Source organism: Hydractinia symbiolongicarpus, chromosome 4 (genome assembly GCF_029227915.1).
Source record: "Hydractinia symbiolongicarpus strain clone_291-10 chromosome 4, HSymV2.1, whole genome shotgun sequence".
In the NCBI taxonomy this organism is placed as follows: domain Eukaryota; kingdom Metazoa; phylum Cnidaria; class Hydrozoa; order Anthoathecata; family Hydractiniidae; genus Hydractinia; species Hydractinia symbiolongicarpus.
Genome location: NC_079878.1, coordinates 13,353,196 through 13,376,285, shown reverse-complemented (window position 1 = coordinate 13,376,285; position 23,090 = coordinate 13,353,196). Strand labels below are relative to the sequence as shown.

General features: G+C 32.8%; 1 protein-coding gene across 6 annotated transcripts in view; it reads right to left on the bottom strand.

Moving 5' to 3' along the window:
* Window positions 1-233: 233 nt before the first annotated feature.
* LOC130641404 (uncharacterized) overlaps window positions 234-23,090 on the bottom strand; it is a 33,439-nt gene continuing 10,582 nt past the window's right edge. For 4 of the 6 annotated variants that reach the window (XM_057448196.1, XM_057448194.1, XM_057448195.1 and 1 more), the window contains 18 exons: window positions 8,809-9,491; window positions 7,653-7,738; window positions 7,260-7,344; window positions 6,946-6,995; window positions 6,783-6,840; window positions 6,474-6,566; window positions 6,197-6,247; window positions 5,814-5,924; window positions 5,536-5,577; window positions 5,303-5,419; window positions 4,964-5,059; window positions 4,648-4,734; window positions 4,450-4,504; window positions 4,213-4,302; window positions 3,991-4,016; window positions 3,710-3,844; window positions 2,970-3,158; window positions 234-2,809 (listed from right to left, as the gene is read on the bottom strand). In XM_057448196.1, coding sequence (XP_057304179.1) covers window positions 317-2,809; window positions 2,970-3,158; window positions 3,710-3,844; window positions 3,991-4,016; window positions 4,213-4,302; window positions 4,450-4,504; window positions 4,648-4,734; window positions 4,964-5,059; window positions 5,303-5,419; window positions 5,536-5,577; window positions 5,814-5,924; window positions 6,197-6,247; window positions 6,474-6,566; window positions 6,783-6,840; window positions 6,946-6,995; window positions 7,260-7,344; window positions 7,653-7,738; window positions 8,809-9,491 — 4,547 coding nt within the window. In that variant the 3' untranslated portion in view covers window positions 234-316. Of the gene's footprint in view, window positions 2,810-2,969; window positions 3,159-3,709; window positions 3,845-3,990; window positions 4,017-4,212; window positions 4,303-4,449; window positions 4,505-4,647; window positions 4,735-4,963; window positions 5,060-5,302; window positions 5,420-5,535; window positions 5,578-5,813; window positions 5,925-6,196; window positions 6,248-6,473; window positions 6,567-6,782; window positions 6,841-6,945; window positions 6,996-7,259; window positions 7,345-7,652; window positions 7,739-8,808; window positions 9,492-10,070; window positions 11,011-20,446; window positions 20,999-23,090 lie in introns of those variants that run through there. The other 2 variants (XM_057448199.1, XM_057448197.1) reach the window with 2 other exon arrangements.

The window sequence follows — 23,090 nt, the reverse complement described above, 5'->3', positions numbered from 1 at the left end:
AAGATTTTTACACAAAAATAACTTTTTCATAAAAAAGATTTGCATGAAACATTACAAAAATATAAATTACTTTCTAGTCTACAAAAATATTTTAGAAACAACAATGATGGGTATTTTTACCCAGAATGCAATTTTCATATATGCATAGAAAAGAGTGTATGAGACTGTCTGTGACAGTTTTGTATATGGAGTTTTAAAAAGGCTGTTTAGGGTTTAGAAAAAATATTCATGGGTATTGAACTCCAAATTATTGCTTTGACGGTCCAATTTAAAATGACAAATTTTGAATTCACATTTTAAAAAATAACATTCTCTATCAAAAATCGTCAAACACATAGTGGTTTTGTCCGTACCGCTTGATCATTGATCGTACTGTCCCTCTCAAAATTTCGACGTGGTTGTTCGTCGGCGAATTACTACGTCCATCGTTTGATGACGTGTCGTTATCTGAGTCCGAACTGCCACTCCCCCCGACAAGCACAAGGTTTGGACGGCTTCTTGAAATCTGTGAAGATCGCTGTAAATTTGTAAAATATTCCTTTATTTTATAGTTTACGTGGTTCTGTTGGATACAACGCATTGACGGCGAACGCAATATACTGTTGTGATTATCGTCAAGTTCTTTTTTTAAATCGTCGACATGTGTCGGAGAAGGAGCGTTAACTGTCCGTCTTGGTAAAGAGGTGCTACGATGCGAGATATTCGACGAAGAACTACTTGTAGAGTGCTTTTTACGACTTCTTGGTAGCGAGCAATATTTGCTAGATAACGAGTTATCATTTTTCGAGTTATTATTATTTTTAATATTATCCGATCGGCCTCGACTTCTACCCTCGCGAGATGTTGACGTTTCCGACATAGCACGGTGTGTTAACCTTTGATTGACATATTGTGAAGACACCTCCTCGTGTATAACACTCTCCGTCGTAGGTGCAGAACTGAGGCGACGCTCTGGTGGAACTGACGAACTGCGAGGAGGGCGCTTGCTCACAGGCGGAGGCCGCTTGATAGGCTTCGCTTCTTCGCTAATCTCTTTGGTATTAAGCGACATGCTTTTGCACAAAAGAGGTTTATCGTCTTTTTTTTGTTCATGTAAATCTTCGCTCATTTGACGCGTCGTTCGTTTAATGGCATTCGTACGACGGGGGCTAGGTAAAGAAGTCGACTTATCTTTCCATTGGTCGGGACTTAGTCGATTCTCTTTGTCAGATCCATCAAACACATCTGAAGAGTCATTATCGTCGTCTTTATCACTTCCGCGATGAACACGAGGAGAATGATTATTACTAGAAGACGTCGCTGCGGAAGTTGCCCTCTGATCAAAATTTTTCAACGCTTTCTTATACCTTTCAGTTCTTCTTGCAACATTTTCAGTTTCCTTTAAAGTCTTTATATCACCGCTACTTAAAGAACTGGACGAGTCCGACAAACGACTATCCGAAACTGACGTTAGATTCGTACTATGTGAGGAAGTTCGAGCCACCGACGTTTTAAGCGGAAGAGACGCATTGGTATTTCGTTCAGGGTTGAAATTCTCCGAAAAACTTCGTCTCACTGATCCACCGTGAGAGGAGTCGTCAGAGCTTAATCGTCCGTTTTCGTTGTCAAAATTCCGCGACGATCTAAATCGACGCCGGTGAGTGGAGTAAACTGGAGACAATCCATTTTGTACAGTATTAATCGAGTCTAATGTCTCGATCATTTCATTCATACTTTTTGGTTCACGCCTGCGCCAGGAATTTCTTTGCTTTTCAGCATCGATTAGTTTTTTGTATTCCTTAATTCTGTCGGCAACTCGCTTCACCTCAACGTTAACTTTTCGCGTAGAATTCGGCGACATATCATTCACATTGACTTCTTTTAAACGCGCATCCACTAGAGCTGCTCTTTCGTTTATTTCCATGCCAACAGATGTCGATATATTAGTAGTACTATTTGACGGGGTAGCAGTTGTCGCTCCAACATCGGCTTCACTTTCGTTGCTTTTCGCTGTATCGCTCGCAATGCTGTCGGCAATACTATCTAGGTCGGCATTTACTTCATCAAACACCTGGTCAACATCGGCCGACCATCGGTTTTCGTCTTGTGTTTGCTCAACGTTTTGATTATCTGACATTGTATCAGTTTCCTTCAAAGGTTTACCCTCAATTTTTATATCGACGGCTGACACTGTAGGTTTCTCACTAAACACCGACAATTCACTTCTTGATCGAGCGATTGAAGACGTCGTTATTTTGATTCCAGTCGTTCCCATACAACCAGTACTTCGTCTATAAACAGTTTTATCAGGTTTTTCAGGTGTGCCCAAGATTTTACCCAAATCACGTGATATATCCATTTCACTGGATACGACACTACGTGGACTGTCATCGTAAGCTTGAAACGAACTGTTAAAAGCGTTGCTTACTTTGCGCACCATATTCTTAATCGAATCAGAAGCGGCATCATCATCATTGAGGATGGAGAGTCGCTTTTCCAGCAATTCCATTGGGTCAATATCACTCAATAAACTCCTCCGTTTAGGATTATTGTCCGTTTTTACGGCACCGTTACTGTGCATATTTAAACTTGCCGATTTTGATAATCTTCGCGGTCGTAAATATTGAGCACCAGATTTGTCTTCGGCCTCCGTAGGTTTAACCGATTTCTCGACATTCCCTGATAACACAATGTCCGTCAATCCCTCCACTTCGACCATAGAAATTGGTCTACTTTTTACAGTTTCTTCTATTTCCTTCTCAGTTGCCTCTTCTTTTTTATCGTAGTTATGGTTAATGATTTCCTGCAAAATATTGCTGCTCTCCTCCGTCTAAATAAAAAAAGTAAAAAGATTTATAGATCTCTTAAACAAAGATTTACTTTCAAAATTCGAGTGCCTTCTTTCTTCTTACATAAACAAAATATTACATAACCCTTTACATTGTACCATCTTGCGAAAAAAACCTATAAACTGAGTTATCAAGACCAACCTCGTCATTATCTTCCTCGTCCTGGAGCTTAATCGAGGCTTTCAATGATTCCAAACTTCTCGATTTCAGACGAGCTTCGGCGGCCTCCTTTTCTGCATCGTCAGCAGTTCTTCCATTCAATAACAATTCAGACTCAAGACTTGGTTTACGTTTGTGCTTGTTGCGCTTCCATCTCTTTTCTTTCTTCTCCTAAAAAAGTTCAGTAAACAATGGTATAAAAAACGAAGTCAGTTAGGGAACGCGAAGAATTGAACAAACCAACAATATAAAAAGAGATAATCCTTGCATTCATTAAACCAAATGGAACTTGTAACGGACAAAATTATTCAATTTCTTACCGTTTTCTGATAACTTTGTTTACTTTAGTTGAATTACGTTCTTGTTTGGGTATTTTACAGAATTATCTTTTACAAAAACCAACTAGGCTTAGAGAAAATTTAGATTAACATTACTACATACTACACGATTACTATAGGTAACATTTTTAGGTATTTTATTTATTATTATTTTTATTAAATCTAAGACTATATAATAGTTTTAATTATATATAGAATTATTTATATATACATTACAACTTCTACATTTAATATTTACATATTATTTATTTATTTATTTTTACAAAGTTTGTCAGGAATAAGTTCATCACAATTCCATGGTTTGTTTTCTCCTGATAAAAACGCACAGTTGCATTTATCATTGATCTAACGCAATAACTAACGTCTTCATAACTTTGTACAAACCTTTTCTGGGGAAGGCTGACTATGATGCAAATGCGGAAGAAGATTACTTCGGCTTCTCTTTTCCATTAAGTATTCTTTGGCTTTCACATTAAGAGATCTTTTCGGAGCGTTTGCTGAATCCTTTTCGTTGCTCTCCTAAAATACGTTTAAAAACTCCTATATATCGTTTAAGAATCGTTTATACATCGGTTATATATCGATTATACATCTGTTTGATTTTGTTTGAGAGAACAATTAAATTTTCTTATAAGCAGTGGTTTAATATCCATGGTTTCACTTACCCTCTTTACTCCTGCTGGTAGAGCAACTAAATAGAAAGGGTCAAACTAATTAATATGAAATATTCAATAAAATACGAACATTTGTGAACCCTATAACAACATTTCTGAAGAAACCACACAGGCTCTCGCTTAAAAGCAGCGACAAATTTTTATTACAATATTGTAGCAGTCGAGGTATGTACGAAAATAACGGGTAGCAAAATAAGATAAAAAAAATCTTACCATTTTCTTTACCAGTTGGACTCTTGATACCAGCTTTTGTAAGATTACGGAGGTTATTCATAACTGAATCATCTAATGCTTGGATGGGTACTAAAGGCAGCAACACAAATCATACTGAAACCGTTCGTTTTTTCCCCGAAAAATACGATCTGTTAATTAATGTTCCAAGGCGACCTTTCTAAAAATCTAACAGCGGTTTGCCCACCACAAACCAGACATAAAGTGATGTGTACTTACATGAATTGTATTTACTTTTAGCTTTTTCTTCCACACCGAGAATCGCCTGACGAGCCTAAAACATGTTTGACAACAATAACAAGATTTCAAACATGACATTTTTGAGAGAAACCTTTTTGTAGAAGACAAATTTAAAATTTCGATCAGGATTGTAAGCAAAAATTCTATAGCGTGTCTTGAGAAAGAACAAGTTGTTACCGTTTGTGGGATCATGGCAGCATGGTTTTCCAGAATTAAACGTTTCAAATGTTGCGTCCATTGCTTCTTAATGTCTACAGTTTTTGCCTACAAACAAAACTTTTTTTATACTAGAAATTTATGATAACAAGACGAACGAATTTAAGTAGAAATTAAAAATATGTTTTCACAGGGAAAGTTCAAAACTTTGTCATTTCATAAAAGTTATGAAAAGTAACACAAAAAATTAAACAAACAAACAAACACACAAAAGAATAAGCAATATAAACAAATAAACAAACAAAATAAACAATATAAACAAAAGAAAACACCCTACCATGATAGTATAGTTAACTTTCTGGTTATCAAACCTCATGATTTGGAATGCTAATGGATCTTTAGGTAACGATTCAACAAGCATCATATTGGAACACTATATAACGAAAAGTATTCAAAACATTTCATACACCCTGGAAAGTCGAGCGTAGCAACAAAAAACAATAACAAGAAAAAGGTCCAGAGAAGATATCTTGCAGGATATTTCTGCTTGTATGAATAAACAAAACCTTTGTTCTCTTACAGCTCTAGCAAGATACTTCATATTTGCTGAATTTCTCGAAAAGGAACAGAAAAAAATGACGAGGGGAAAGTTTCGACTAATAAGAGAGACACATACCTCGATCTTCTCTTTAAACTGATACAATTTGTCTTCACTTTTCTTACAAATCAGTAACAGTTTTTCGAACAGGTACATTATCCTGTCACCACGCGAACCATGAACTTTAAATGTGTTCTAAACAACACACGACAAGAATAGGGGTAAAGATAAAAAAATCGAACATTATACATTGCAGTAAACGCTAAAATGTATACGTTGTACGAAAGAAAGTTTTATGAAGGTACACTTACCTCCAAAACAAGACGCCCAGTTTCAAAGACATTGATTGGAACCTTAAGCAAAATAAATAAGCAAATCAAAACAGCAGATTTAACAAATATGAAATTATTAAGAGAAGGTAGGACGTGAAAAGCCATTATTTAATTTGTAGAAGAAAAGTTTACAACAGTTCTGGGAGATACATTTCTTCAACCATACGTATAGGATGGCTCAAATACATTAGACTGTACCTCAAATTTGCTGCATTGTATCCTATTTCGAGGCTAGTATATCAAAGATAAGAACTTACATCTAGATCGAGAATTTTACTGAGTATTTCTTGCACTTTCACCGCATTTTCATGTAATCTTTTCATCTCGTTGATGTATTCAGCGACGTCACTCATCGCATAAACAGCCGTCTAAAAATAGAAAAATTGCTCTCGCTAAAAAGCACTACAATAGGGTTCCAGCTTCGCGTTTTCATCGATTTCTATTCTCGAAAAAAACGAAGCAAAACAACAGAGATTCTTTAATTTGATTGGCTATTCATTTAGTATAATTTCCGATTATGTTCCTCTTCTCCTTCGTGTAATATGCAGACCTGAATTGAGTTCATTGCAGCTTTAATGTATAGCCAAAAATTTATCATTTAAGAATTTTTTCAACAATTTTTGTATGTACAACAACTCACATTAATTGTATTGTACCCTTCTTCATCACCATCATATCTTTTCAAAATATCCTAAATATAAATCAGCTAGATTTAGTGTAGAACAGATATAGAGCGCGATTGGCATTCAAGGGTGCGGTATTCAGATAGAAAAATTCCAGAGGCATTGTTTATTAAAAATATAAACTTAATTTTAGCGATTTCAAGATACACAACATTCCACGAAGCTTCCTAACTACAGATAGTACTACGGAGTATAAAATCATTTTCAGCCCTATATACAACAGAATGCACTTACCCTAAACAGAAGATGGTATTTCATGATGCGTTGGACTGGCTTTAAAAGGTAACTCTCCAAAGATAAAGCATGGCCGATCTTTTTCTGTCTCTCCTGAAGTAAAAAAAAGAGAATGATAAGAAATAGGTACAACAACGAACGCTAGTGAATGGAATAATAAACATAAAGCTACTGTTTCACGCCAGGGCGTAAATTTTTCAAGGGCGTAAACAGAGTCAAGCATTAGGCCTTCCCCTATGAGAGTTTGACCGCAAACTAACATTAATAAGAGCTGCAGCAAGAAGCAGCAACGTATGAAAGAATTATTACCAAGAAAAATTGTGCTATTCCAGGATCTTGCATGATAATTGAAAAAAACGACGAAGCTCTAAGAAAAAAACAATTATAAATATATATATTTTGAAAACACTGCGCGTACTGTAGACAACTTTAAATCTCTGCCTCTAAAAAAGCTTCTCTGTTCGTTACTTACTCTGGGTAATTTGTACAATACTGCGCATAGTGGTGATTAAATCCTCTCGCCTAAAATAATGAGAAATCACTAAATACAAAGTGACGGGGAATGATTATGGTGAGTACCAGCTTTATGATTTCTGATCTTTATGAATTCTAATTCTTATTTCCTTTTTTGCTAACGGTTGGAAATCAATGAAGTTTTCTTGGGTATATTTTCGGCTTGAATCGCGAAAGAAAAATCTTTAGCATCACATTAACGGAAGGATCAATCACAGCAATATTGCAATCCTTTTCGGTGTAAAAGGTATTTCTAGATTCACAATATTGTACCTTCTCACAAAAAACTTTTGCTAATTCAATCGGGTCTATCTCATAACCATCTTTTTCGCATTGTTCCAACTGATACAACACCTCCCTAGAAGAAATGATATATGAAACATATAGAGTAAATGCAACAAAAAAACTCAGCATGAATACTGAGTCCTGCTTATTATAGTGAAGAAACAAACGATCATACGATCATACGATTGAACGCAAATATAGGCGAACGCGAATACGATCGAACGCGAATACGATCGAACGCGAATACGATCGAACGCGAATACGATCGAACGCGAATACGATCGAACGCGAATACAATCGAACGCGAATACGATCGAACGCGAATACGATCGAACGCAAATACGATAAATTGCGAAAAAAAATAACATAATAACCATTTACTTGTTGAATTCGTAAATCTCTTCCAAATTACCAAAAATGCTCTCCACATCTAAATCTGTCTGTGGTTTCAAATGGTAGATATATCCCTGCGGAAACAAGCGTGATGGAGTGCATCATGTTATGAACGACAAACACAAATTTTTTTCAGTAGTACCTAATAAATGTTCTTGTCAAGAACATACTCTCAATAGACAAGACATCTTTTTAACCAAAAAAGACATTTTTTAAACCAAAATTATGTTGAATTAAAAAACTTTCAGAACTATAGACCCCTCGTAAATTTCTTATAAAAAAAAGATCCTACCCGAATTATTAGGTTTTATTTCGTGGACCGAATAAGCGTTAAACTTATCCAATCTATGGTTGTGTTGGGTATGTATGGTCTTTATTTTTGACTAAGTATATCATTTCACATTTTGTAGGTAAATTTTGTCACAACGACACAGCCTGTTTTCTGAAGCAACTTTAATTTCTCCAACCTTGCAGTTTTAAGATTTGCGATTTTTTAAAACTGGTTTTTACTGATTCCATTAACTTAGATGAGAAAAAAGATGAAAATTCTAGGTAAATGGAAACCAGCCTCAAAAAAATACTGTGCAGTTAACATTCTCGATATTCTTTAGTGACGATTTTTAATGACGTCGTGACAAAATGCTAACATAAGCAAAAACACAATAATGTCAATTTGTTCCTCTTTGTCTTGCTTTACCAAGTTTCACGACTCTGGTATTAACTAATCAGGAATGAACAATAACTATTGACCTTACGAAGTGCTCTGAAAATGCCAAAAGTAAAACTAAAGTATTTCAAAGTATATGTGCTCGATAAGTAGGAAAATCTGGCTAAACAAAGCATTTATTTTGGTGCCGAAAGCCAAAACATTAGGAATTACAGTCAATTTGCATTTTACTGCAGATTTATTTATTTGTGCTGCCGTAAATATTTAGACTAATTTTCGCAGAAATTGATTAAAACAGCCAAATTTGCGAAAATAAATTTCCTAAACTTATTATTTAGTTGCCCTAAACTGCTGGGAATAATAACCGTTGTTTGTTCATAATCGCTACAAACACACAAAATAGCAAAGGGGATATATTTTTAATGACTTTGTCGCGTTATGTATAAAACATCTAACGATTACTCTGACATCACCTACCTCGATTACTTCTTGCAGATCGTTTACGTAACTTTTCTCTGTCATAAAGATTTCTCGACACACCATTTGAACGGGCGAAAATGATACATTTTTATCAGGACTCGGTGTAAATGGAGAACGTGGATTAAGTAACTGTCCATTATCATTTGGTGTTTTTGTAGTTTCCGTCTCTTGTTCGTTTATACTGCTGATAGTTTGAAGGTCTAACGGTGGCAAGCTGGTCCTCGAAGCACTCTGTAGTGAAGTATTCACTTCTGTTTCTGTTGGAACGGAAGGTGAGTCCACAGTTTTTACAGGCGAATTATGCTCGAAACCACTATCAAGCGAAATATTTGATTGGTCTAACGCGACGTTATGCATGGACGTGTCGTGAGTGGACTGCATGGATGCGTCCAGATTTTCGACAAACTCAAACGATGTTTGCTTCTGCGGAGATTTATCTGGCGAATTATCTACCTCCATTGCATTACGTTTGATATTAAAGATCTCATTAAGTTCATCTTTAGAGAAGGAGGTAGCAGTAGGGGTTAAACATGTACTAAACCGATCAGAAGGGGCCGCGGAGTTTACTCTCTCAGCTCGTGGGTGTAAAATTAAGTCGGCAGACTTTCGTCGTGAGGTTTCGTCAACTATTTTCGGTTCTGTAGCGTTAGTTGCAGATGGTGACTTGAGATGGATCAAGTCTAAAAAAGACAAAGACAGAATATATCAAATTGACAATTAAGATTATGCGGTTTAATGCTAAGAATGAATTAACCATTTAATAAAACATGTGCTATATGAATTCTTCTTGTATTTTTTTTAATTCACTTTGGGTTTTCAAGAGAAACATTAAACCTAAAAATCTCTATAACGTTTACGGAACTCACGTGTTAATAGATAAGCAAAGTGTTAAAGATTTAATTGAACAGAAAATTTTATGGTGACTTGACAGTTCATTTTGTGCATCTGTTAACAAAAGTCACCATTAGTAACTGTAAACCCGATGTATACAGGACGTAACAAGGAAAGAAAACAAGGTATACAGGAGGTATTTTTTCTCCTCTCTTGATGATTATTTTAGAAAAGTATATCTTCCCAACACACATGCAGAATCTGAACCTTATAGGCGACGCCCTGCAATCTTGGACCACAATATGTGCACATATCACACAGCTGTCAAGAAAAAAGGGGGACGCTTCTAGTCTTTAGTGACATGTTTGAGAAATCTATGTTGTCTACAATGCTTCCATCTGAAATTGTATTTCACAACAAATTCTTACCTAACATTCTGCTCTCCCTGGCATGCGTTTCACTGTAACACCCTCCGGAGCGGAGGTTCGTCACAACGGACGCCATATTTTTCCATATCGAGTTCCCGCCAGACACATCGGAAACCGAACGTCGAAGTCCTTTTTTTTTCAAATGTTTATTCAACATATTGTCAGCCAATTAATTATATTTATATCATGTTCGTATGCATGTCACTAAAGTCAGTACGCCACGTTATATAATCCCCAATTATTTAAACACACCACTGCGATGTATACAGCACTAAATTCAATCTCAATATCCTCACTACCTCAAAGTTTTTATTACTTTCATAAAATTTCTCCCTATTTTCTACATATATCAGGGAAAACTTAAAAACCTGAAAAATTTTTAACACACCAAAGCCTTCGCAAAGAGTATAAAACACAGAACAATAAACCTTAGCTTGCTTATACCACTAATAAGAAATTCAAGACAATTCCGTAAAATATCACAATCATCTGCAGTAAAAAAATGGTATCATAATAAACGCCAAACATGTTAAACCTTCTAAAGAGGAACTGCAAAAGAAAAAGCTCTTCCAGCCATGCTTCACTGAAGTTCGGAACACCTAATTACAAGGGGTAATTAAATATAGCATGCTTAACTGATAGACCAATACGGCTCATGTTACCTAATTGCGTGATCGTTACACTGCACATTAGAAAGTTCGGTTAAACTGTAAATCAAATTATAACACGTTTTCCTAACTACTAACAAAAAATCACGAACGTCTAATCTAACATAACAACAATTATCTCTTGTGTACAGTACTGCTGCAGTAATATTTATCAATCCATTCATTCATTATTTATCCATTCATTCATTTATTATTCATCCATTCATTCGCTTATTCATTTATTTATTTATTCGCTTACTAATTCCCTCAGTCACTCACGCACTCACGCACTCACTCACTCTGTCATTCATTTTTCTTTATTTCATCTTTCTCTCATTCATTCATTCATTCATTAATTCTTCATCCATTCATTTATTCATTCATTCATTTTGCTCACTCACTCATTCAGTCACTCACTTACTCTCCAGTCCACGACAGAGTATTATATCAATCACAAACAATATTTTGTGTTTATACATCCACTTCGACTTTTTTCTGTTACTTATCAAATATCTGAAATATTCATACATGCTTGAACTACCATTGACGCAAATAACTGAACAAGATTATCGAATCACAATTTATCATTTTGCTTACGTGCTTTTAAATTGATAAAAAAACAGCTAGTGTAAAAAAAATATCATAGACCTAACTAAGATATCTTTGGCGACAACAAACACCTAGTACAAAGTCTTCAAATAGACGTTCGGATTCAACGAAACAAATATTTTGTTGTCTCCCTTAACCTTATCTGTTCAAAAGATTTTACGTTCAAACTTCTAGTAAGCAAAGCATTTGAGTTTAACTCAACCCTTTGCAAGTATAAAACGTCTATATGCGCTCTGTAGACAACACCCCATGGGACGTGAAGAGAAGTTAAAAGCATAAGCACCCAAAATGTAACCAATTCCCACACTCTATAAGCAGTCTAGTAATTACGTAACAAATAAAAAATTTCTTGGATAGCTAAAGACATTTCATGTAAATTTGACAAACTTAACTTCGAATGAATAAACGTTTTTGCCTATCAGATAAAAAATCGTATTATTTAAAAAACTTTTATCTTGATGTGGAAAATAATTGACATCATGTAGTGTGACACGTGTTAGAAAAAACATTTTCTCTACAAAAACATCAAGAAAGGCTTTCCCCCTTCTTTGAAAAAAGCGTTACAAGGGAGTCAGAAGTGACACAGCATTGTTGACTTAGTGGAGAATTGATATCTGCACTGTGTTGTTCAAAGAAAATTTGAAAAACAAACCATTTTAATTTGCTGGGACAACAAGTCAAGTAAGATCGATGCAAAAAACGAGAAAAGAAACTTCAAAATGTATACAACAACAAACTAATATTGGCAAATCGATTTCTTTCACAGCACCCTACATAAAAACAGTAAAAAATTTTGCACTATCAAAATGGATTTAACACTTTCGCCCTATGACGAGAGAAACATAAACATCGTCTATCGAACGAAACTTGTCTTTGACATTACTACTAATACATTTAAAGCTAAATTGGTTAGATCAAAAAGTATGCTAAACTAAATAAAAGATTCACGTATTAATACAAAAACTACATGTTTGTGTCTGTGATAAACGAGGTAAACCTAAGTTTTGCCTCGCTTAACACAGTTTTACAACAAACGACCTGGCGATTAAACATTGTTATCTGCTGGTTGTAGTGGCTACACTTTATGTATCGATTTTAAAATTTATTTATAAAAAAATCTACTGTTCAAGATATTTCCAATAAACTAAGCGAGCAAAAACATTTTCTAACATATCCTTGCTCACAAACTTTCTTCTTAAGCTATAAACTCACTTTTTGTAATCACAATTGAATCAACTTATCAATACTAATTAGCACATATTATATGACGAGGTATACAGAATAAAAAAATCAAATTAACCAAATTCGGTTATAAACATAATTAGTCTATAAAAACAATAACACAGGCCTAAACTCTCCCTGCTTTAGTCTCCTTTTTTGATTAAATGTTCTCTAAATATATATATATAAATATATATAAAAAAATAAAATTTTGAGATTTATCACACATTAATTAAGTTATGGCCATGGCATAATGACAACAACTGAAAACGACTTGTTGAATCTGATAACGTTAAAAACAATCAGCTAATTATTATCCATTGTTAATCTCTATATGTCAGCGGACATAAATCCTAACAACGGACGCAACAATTTTGTGTTTCTATATGACAAGCAGTTACCAAGAAGTGACTTCAATAGCAACTTCCTGATCCAACTTCACCCTGCACAGGTGAATGGAAAAATCCTGGTCTCATTAAGGAAGGTCTGTAATTTATAACGAGGCTTATACGAAACAACCCAAAAGAGAAATCATATGTCAACTTACACCAAAAATGGTGCTAACATACTGAAATGAAACTTGTTTGGTAGAATATCTATAGTATTAACCATTATACACAATGGTATCTCTAAGGCAAACAATCTGCTCTGTTTTTCCATTCACTAGTGAAAGATCTTTCTATTTGTCTTAACCGGAGGCACTTCTAACCTTATTCCATGAGAAAGGAAACTAGCATTGGATATAAATACTTTCAAAATCTGTTATGAAATGAAACGACTTGATTAAAATATACCACATATATTTGGATATCATCTACATAAAATCTTTCACAAGCTACTCTTCGCAGTACCACCTAAAAGTAATCATTCCTGAAACAAAGCAAATACCCATATAGCACTTTATACCTCATATGACTAATTGAAATTAAGTCAAACAGAACATCAATATGTTTCTCCCTAACTATCCCCTCCTTAGTACACCGTGTTTACAAAACAGAAATTATAAATGACAATTATCCTGAGAATACACACCAAAGCAGGCCATAGTGTAAACAATGGTACAAATTCAAGTCACATACAGCAGATGTTAGACATTCTTGCTGGCTGATAACTGTTTATGATACACTGAAGGAATAGTTCATTATTCACTTAGTAATAAGGGTGATCCAATTAAGCTAGCTGTTAAGTGACTTTTACTTAATAACTGTCATAAAAAGTCTTGAATTTCTCAAAATAACTTTTTTTCAACTTTCCAAATAAAATCTAAACATGATCAAGGTTAACACAACCAATAATTAAGCTAAAAAAATAAAAAATAAAGACAAAATGCAAAATTAAAAAAATAAAAATAACGGAAGTAATTAGAAATAAATATATTCAAATTCATTATTTTACTAATCAAGAAAAAAAAGGAGTATCCAATAGTAACCCTAAGTATGCTGATAACCCTTTTGATAAAACTTGACTGACATAAAATCGCAAGCTACAACATCTACTGCCATGACATAATTTAATTTAGTTCAAGCTTCTCGTTTTAATAACAACAAAAAATTAAATCTATTGTCTCCTGTCTTTCCACTTAATTATGATGTATTGTTTCTTGTGTGTATACAATTCTATGTAAAGGAGCTTTAGTTAAAACAGGGAAATAATTTTGTCACAAGACAAGCATTTAAAAAACTTTTAATGAGAAAGATAAAAGTGCAAGGTATAGTTTAAGAGCTGAGAAAGTTAAATTTCAAAATTACAAATTATTGAACTGTCAACATAATTGAATCACAGTTATTTTGGAATCCCAGTAAATGGGATTGATTTCCTGAGCGTATTTAGCGGTTTCCTCCCTGATCACCTTTGATGTTGAGGATAATTGCTACATCAATGTATCTCATGTAATTATTTCTACAGTTGTCTGCATCTAATGATTGACGGTAGATGTATTGATCACTCTCCATCCCTCTTTTTTTGTAATGTAATTGCTTCAATTAGAAGAACAAAAACCACACACACAAGAAGCAAAAACAGAAAACCATTTTAATAAAAATAATTTTTTCCTTGCCTGAAAAGACCTAATGGTAAATTCTAAAAGATAAATTTGGATGATTTGACGAAGTTTTTCTTTAAAATCGTAAGAGGCAAAGAAATAAAAAATAATTTGTAAAAAATAAGAAGAAGAAGAAGAAGAGGAAGAGGAACTAATAAAAACAACATTATTACCGACAAAAAAACAACAACAACAACAACAAAGAAATTTCTAAAAAAGACAATAACAACAAAAATAAATACAACATTTAAAAATAAGAACAGCAACAATAACAAAAGAACAACAATAACAACAACAATAACAACAACAACAAAAATAAAAAAACTACAGCAAACAACAACGAAAAATTCCCAAATAGCAAAATATCAAGAGTACAATAGTTTCAAAAAGAAATGCATAAACACAGGTTGAAGTAACAACTCGAACACAATGACAGTGTAAAAAATCTAAAAAATGAATTTTACCATGTTTCAAACCAACCACCATATAAAACATTGTAACAAGTCTCAACACACAACATGCATTCAAAACAACTTTCTTGCTGACTGTAATCAAACATCTGATAACACTTAATAATCTATACAAATGATAACTATGTTCCAATTTAAATTACCGAGCAAAACTAAAACAAAAAATCTTTAAAACTGTAACAGCTTACAATCCTACACGAGCCTACCTTACTTCAAAAAACAAAACAAACAAATCAAAGAAGACAATTTCAATTGAATAAAACCCTCCATATACTTCCACAACTTTTTCCTTAACGTCAGGATAAGCGAAACAGTAACAAAAGCCGACTGACATGGTTGAAAGTACAAGTGTAGCAATCAAAGGAATTTAATCACCCAAAATTGTTGCTAAACGATTAATTAACTCGGTATTTCGGTTTAATTGCAGGCGGTTTTTACAGTGGACAGTTGGTGTCATTATTGTGATTTATTCATTTATTTATTTTAAGTTTACAAGAAGTATGCGACAGTTACTTATATAAACCTCCCACTGTAAAACTATTTTTATATAAATTAGAAGCCTACATACTACGAATGCAAAACAGATATCTACAGTAATATAGTGATTCATGACAAGCTCAGAAGAGATGTAATTCTAATGGTAGTAATTCAAATGGCAATGTCATTTATTTCTATTACATTTACCACATCTGCATCGTTAAGATGGAAATTCACAGTCCATAAAGAACTTCCATGAATAAACCAGTGCTGTTACATCACAGTGATGAAGAATTATTTCACAAATCTTATAACAAGTAATGATAAAAGATACATGAACTTCAACGCACCAGAAAATCAGCTAAATACTATATGAATTGTTTGAGATGTAAAACTTTATACAATGGAAAGATTGATGATTAGATGTTTTAGCAATGTCATTCTGGAAAAAACCGATGATTTTGTGGAATCTGGAACCAACAGAAACAAACAAACAAGCAAACAAAAAGGCCAACCCACACTGCTGATTATTATCTTCCAAGAGAAAGGCAGACATCATTTAAAGTACATTAGACATGTAATGGCAAGCTGCATGCAAATTGTCTTTTAATTGACAGTTGTCTACATAGTATGTAACCTTTATCGATTTCAAATTTTTCGGGTTTTATTTTAATTTTAGAATGATAAATTTGGATACCTGACTGAAGAATAATACAAAGGATTTACCCACACATTCAAAGAAATCAATTGGAAATTGATTTCATTGTTGATGAAATGCAGAGTCGTATAAATCTAGAAAATCGTTTGAACCTGTGTTGACATAATCAAACTTCAAATTTTAACCTACGATGTGGAATAATTCTACCAAGTTAAAAAAAATCTGATGATATATTTAGTCTTTGTTCCTAAATTAAGGCTTCAATGATAAGTGTCTTGTTGTGATAACGATTATCACTGAAATGTTGCACATAGCTCTTCACAACAAAAAAACTATGAAAATTTCAATAGAATGCCAGAGGTAAGGTTTGAAGATGTAAGTAATTTAGAAAGAAAGTTCTTAATGTACTATGCAAACAAAATTACAACAAAAAATATTGATAATGATAATCAAAAATATATTAAATGTTACAATTATCACAAATAAAAATATTGCTTTTCTGAGAAAATGGTTTCATTTGATGAGTAGAATCTAATCAGTTGTTTGATTAAAAAGCTTAAGAAGGTTTATCTTGCCAAAGTGACACTTTAAGTATCAGATTTGGGTGAAGAATCCAAAATGTGCTGAAAATGATATAGTTTTTTTACATTGCACGCAAAAGCCAATATACACGACATAAATTTTTTATCACATTCATACCATGTTTTTCTTATAACTTTGTATTGAATATTAGACATACAATTAGCATCCATATTTTTGACATCCTTCAGTCGGTATTATTAAAGACAGGCTTATAAACTGTCAATGCTTGGCCTATTTAAAAAATAATATCTTAAAAATAATGCTCTTTGGACAAAACAACTTTAAAAGTGTCAAACAAAAGTAAACTATCTTAAAGCTGTATCTTGAAAATGGTTAATGGTAATTGCATTACTTTGTGCTCCCAGCCAGACAAAATTGCACATAATACCAATGAAGCCCAGAAAATTTTCGGCTGGCAAATAAATTTATGGATTTCCCACCGGTTAACTAGCCGACACTATAATGCTTGCTGTCTATCCTTGCTTAACTTTTTTAGCTGATTCTCGTCATTATGCTTGAGCGTGCATGTACTTGCAAAAAATATGTAAAAAGTTTTGCTTAAATTTCTTTAAAAAAATGTGGTGCATTTTTGGCTAAATATAGGATAGGAAGCGTTTTATGTAGCCCAGTTGTTCAGGCTGACTCCGTCTGAACAAGTCTATCTACCTTCAATAAAAACAAAACGTCTTTATACGTGAAGAGAGCCAGCCAGCCATGCTGAGAGATGGTTAATTACGCCCTGACCTATAAAGGCAGGACAAGTTTTTTCCATGGTTTTGTTATGCTCAACGAATTAACTTTCTTATAAAAATTTATATAAAAAATTTAAAGCCTTCCATGTCGGAAAACAGGTACTCCACCGCAAGGCCACCAGACCATCATACAATTAGTATTCTTTAAACTTTTATTACATAACAGAGAGGTCAAGTCAGACCGTAATGTGGTCAATTATATTTTGTGAGCACACACCAATTAATAAATTTATAAACAATGACAAAGGTTTAAATTATTGTTTTTAAACAACCAATTATAAGACTAATCATTTTGAAATAGTATGTAATATCTTGCTCTGATGACATAAGTGGGTTACAGGAAAGTAATATTTTTTTATTTTTAAACAGCCAAATACATAAATGAAGCAAGTGGGTGCATATTCAAGGATCCACTCAAGTAGGCGGGATTACCTAAAAAGGTAACAGCACAACAACAACAGTTAATTATTAAGATTTTAAAAGAACCTTAAAAAGATTTTCACCCTCCAGGCACACTATTTAAGTTCTGACTCAACAGAATGGCAAGTCAATTTTCATTTTCAATTTTTCTGCCTTTTTTTGACTAAAAAGACAATTTTTCAGACTTTTGTGAATACAGTTTTTCAAACCACCATTGTCTACAGAGGGAGTACAAGATTTTTGTTTAACAGACTTCCAAACAGACAGTTTTTTGGTATCAAATCCAGTTCTCTAGATAAATATCTACGTAAGAAATGGCAGTGGTATTTACATGGCAAGAACAGGATCAGTAACCAAAATATCTTAGCAATATTTTTATTTAAAATTTAACTATAAGTAAAAAAATTGATCATTTGTTGTAAAAGATTAATTCGTAAATTTATGAAAAAATGGTATGCTGACCTACACTTTGATAAATAAGTTACAGAGTTGATCTGTTTGCATGGCAAAATCCAAAAAATAACCATGTCACAATCTGTGTCACAAACATTATTCTTCTCGTTTTTTGTCTTTAATTCAACAATTTCAGTACAAAAATTCTCTAAAGTAAACACCCACTATAGCAATGCAATCTTAACATAAATTAGTTTGTCTATATACATTTAGGCCTATTTGGTTCAGGGTATTTTCAACATATTATGACTGAGGGAACTGATTCTGTTTTTTCAAATAGAATCAAACTGGCACACTTATAGTGCGTCATAAAAAAAAGTAAATGGCAACAATAATTTTTGCTTACGTCAGGACTTTTTTGTGATTTTAACATTGTTTTTCCTAACATCCAGAGAAAAGTTATATAACATATTTTCCCGTTTTTACATAGTTCATATTTAAAAAGTCAAAATTGCTCGAAAATCACATTTTTGGGGCAATTTTTCGGGTTAATGTGACCAAACTTTACAATGTGTGGGAAAAATGTTCATAACGAAAGTCATTATTTTTACTAAGATTATAAGAATTTCATTTAAATTTAAGGGGTAGTTTTGAGTAATAGCCATATCTAAGGCTCTGTAGGTATGGGGCCTAAATGTTTGATATACGGCTAATAGATAAACAAATAAAAACTCAATATCATAGCCATAAAAAATTGTAAAAGAGATAGTGGACTGAATAGGTAAAAGAAATTTCCCAGTTAACTTTTTTGTCATCTTTGTTTTGATTTTTAATATTAATATTTTTCTGACTATCGAAGACCTTTCAATAACAACACCTCTTGAGTACCTCCCACAAAAGGAAATCCAGCCATGCTTTAACAATTAATAATATTTTATTACACTAGTCGATAGCCCGTAGAAAAATCCACGAGTTCACCCTTCCTTTTTAGATCACGTTGCGTACATCTCGCTACTTGCGGTACCATTTTGCGTGACAGACGGACAGACGTATATGGGTATTATAATATAGATTATTTTACCCACCCTCACAAAAATTAGATACAGGAAAATATTTTCCAATACAAACAGGTACTTTAACATTTTGCTATCAAAGAATTTCATAGTAGCTGCAAGTAGCGGCAGGCAAACTCCCAAATAAGATGAAAAGAAACGTTTTTGACCGAAAGCTAATTAGCCACACAAGCTAGAGCAAAGCTATATGTATGATTATTTGTTATTGTATTTTTGATCACGAGACAAGAAGTATGCTTAGCGTTATGTTTATATTTGATATTTTCACACAAAATTACTGCTAAAAAGAAGAAAAACAGGCCAACAGATTTACATTATTAAATTATTAACAAAAAATTTCACTGAGAAGCAAAGTTTGAAGGTGGAAAGAACAAAAGCTACGTTGCATTAATTGATTGTCAAAGCAAAAGTATGTTTAAAGAAATATAAAATGCTACAAATACATTGATAAGAAACTTTGGAAAGAAGGAAAATTTCTTAGATGTCGAAGGAATTTTCAAAACCCATGATATTATTACTATTCTTAAATTATAATGTTACCAGTGTGTTAGAAAACCACAGGTTTGTTCAGCCAATGTTGGTGTTAGCCTAGTTCAATCTAAGTTCAATTTAGTAAGCATGCTGTGCTTAAACATGAAGGACTACTGACACAAAAAGCATAAATCACAAAGCTTGACAAAAACATTCTTCACAATCTAAATACTGAGGGCAACACTTTCATTTACTGTGTCAACAAATCTTAAGGAATATCATAAGTACTTTCTGGAAACAAAAAAAAGTTTAATAATTAGCGTTAAAATTTTAGATACTGTTCCACATACCTGTTTTCATGCTAAACAAAAATCGTAAACAATCAGGAATTTACTTGAAAACAAAACTGATACTACAATGTTTTTATTTCATAATTTGTGGCAAAAGTATGTGACTGCATATTAGGTGTAATGACGAAAGCAAAAATGTAATTAAGGAGTTTAATTATCAAGCATAACGAGTTATGACTGATGACAAGATAAATTCAAGATGAGTTTCTTACCTTTCACAGCTTGTCCCAATTTGACCAAATTAAACAAAGGGTTACCAATATCTGTAGCCATAACAACTGGCTGAAACCTTTCTCTAGCTCAAAACAAAAACAAAATCTAAAGCCTTCCTTTAATATTGGCTAACAGGATTTATGGTTATGTCAGTGACTGTTTGCATTTTATTGTTAACTTAAGAACAGATCATTATTCACTTCTTGAACGAAAACTTCATACACACTGTTGATGCTAAATTTACACAAAATTGTTGACATAAATTGAAATATTATTTTTGGATGTTCTTATTTGCATTTCCTTATATTGATATGCCAGAAGAGCATAAAAAAATATAAATTAAAAAATCTGATTTAACAGATTAGGATAAAACAACAAAGCAATTTAAATGCTACTTTAGTTCAAAATAAAAAACATTTTAAATGTTCCTTTCTTTGGGATTTAATGATCTATGGTCAATAAACTGCTGAAAGATGAACTCATAGACGTGGTTTCTACCTGCTTACATTACACATAAAAAAATTAAAATCCTTTAATGCAAACAAAAAAAATGAAACAAGAGAGATAAAAAGGCCAGGTAATAAAAATGTATTAAAAAATTCAAAAGTGTGGTGGAGTGTAGACATTTTTTGGTTTTAATATTAGTTAATTATTTTAATTGCTAATTAAAATAGCTCCTTTTAGGGTAATTTCTCAATAAAGATTTAACAACTTTTTTTAGAATTCTTATACTTCTCCAAAACTTAAAAAATATATGAGCACAATTTATGACAGACATTTGTTCCTTAAAGTTTATGGATCTTAATTTATCAGACACATGTAAAAACCAGTGCATACATCCCTATAATTTTTGTCAAGCATTGAAGTCTTTGATGTATTTTATTATCACATCCAACTGTTGATAAGAAAGCAAAATGTTTGATGTAGAGAAGAATAGATCAGAATAAACTAAGCAGCTACAACGGAAATAATATCACAAACAAGAAAACTAAAGGTACCTACATCCAAATGTTTTTAACATTGGAGTATGTAGGGTCTTATACAGTGATAACCATGCTACACCTACAATGAACAAAAGTCTAAACCTTTCTCTTAAACTCTTACTCCATACTAAGTACACAGGCAACCTAACAAGTAAGTTCTGAAAATATGGAAAAAACATGGGCAATAGTCCTTTAAATATCCAAAATTGTAATTCCCAAGTACCAGTGACTTTTAAGGGCAAACTGAGAAAACTTAATAGTTAAAATTTTAACAATGACCAGTGTATTGGAACAGCATAAAAAGCCAATCTATCAATAGAAACATAACATAGAAGCCCATGGTGATCATACACGAAACCTTAATAAATGCATCAGTCAGATAATCCATTTAACATCTACTGTTTTGTTTAGAACGACGAGCAAATTGCTATGGGAATGTTAATGCACTTTTCATTGCACCTCTGTTAGTCTCTAGCAAACAAATTAAGTAAACAAAACACCCAATGAAAAAATGAAACTGGAAAGCTACAAAACAGCATAGCAAAGCTTAATCAACCTAGTGTTCCGAGCTTGATTACTTGTGGGTTAATCGGGTATTGACAAAAACTTATAGGAGTCATAGTAACTACTGCTTTTTAAGGCTCAATAAATTATACATCAAGTTTACTAAAAATAGAATACTTAATGGAATAGTGTACTGAAAATCATTGAAGAACTGTTAGCAGAAGCAAAAAAATTGTTTAGTTTAGGCTACGAATAAAATCAAAACGTTTTAATTTAATCAACAGTAGTTAAGCAAAAATCAAAGAATACATGTGGCTCCAAATTTAGTAACTTGTACAGAACTATCATGCTGTAAAGTTTAACTTTTGAATACAATGAGTGAGAATAAATAAAGCTTTTAAAAAACTCAACAGATAAGGAATAATTTTTTTAAACAACTCAGTGTATTCGAATGTAAATCAAATTATTACGTTACCATACGAGAATAATTTATTAGCCAAAAGGACCTTTAGAGGATTTATCAAATAAAGACAGGAAAATCAGCTAGGTGATGCCAAATTCTTAAACTTTTTTTAAACACTACAAGGTAGCCAATCCTGAATACATCAAAAATAGAAGAACTTTGCTAAAAAAACATATTTATGTTTCTTTTGTATCAAATTTTTCCTAAGAAAAGAAAAAAAACCCAACTAAATAGATACCTTTGAAATAGCAGACAAATGATGCAAATATTTAAAATACCAGCTGTGTAGTGAGTTGGTATTGAGTTCCATGTTTATATTTATTGGCATTCTATTGACAATTATTAATTTCTATTTACCCACAACTGATTGATAAACAAGGAAGAGCAAATAACAGTCTAGAAAGGTAGCTAAGTTTATAAATGAAATTAAAACCAAAACAACTAACCCACCTTTTTGCTTTCCTTTACTTTTACTACATGACTACAACACTAAATTTGTTTATAATTATTATTTACACCTCTTGTGAGAGTTTAATACAATTATTGACAATCAATTATTATATACACTAGAGAAAATGATAACAGAAAATATATTATACTTGTTCATTCAAACATAATTCACTGTTTCACATGTATATAGTTTCCGTTTGTAGGTAAAGTTCCAGATAAATATTATGGTTATTTTCAAATTCA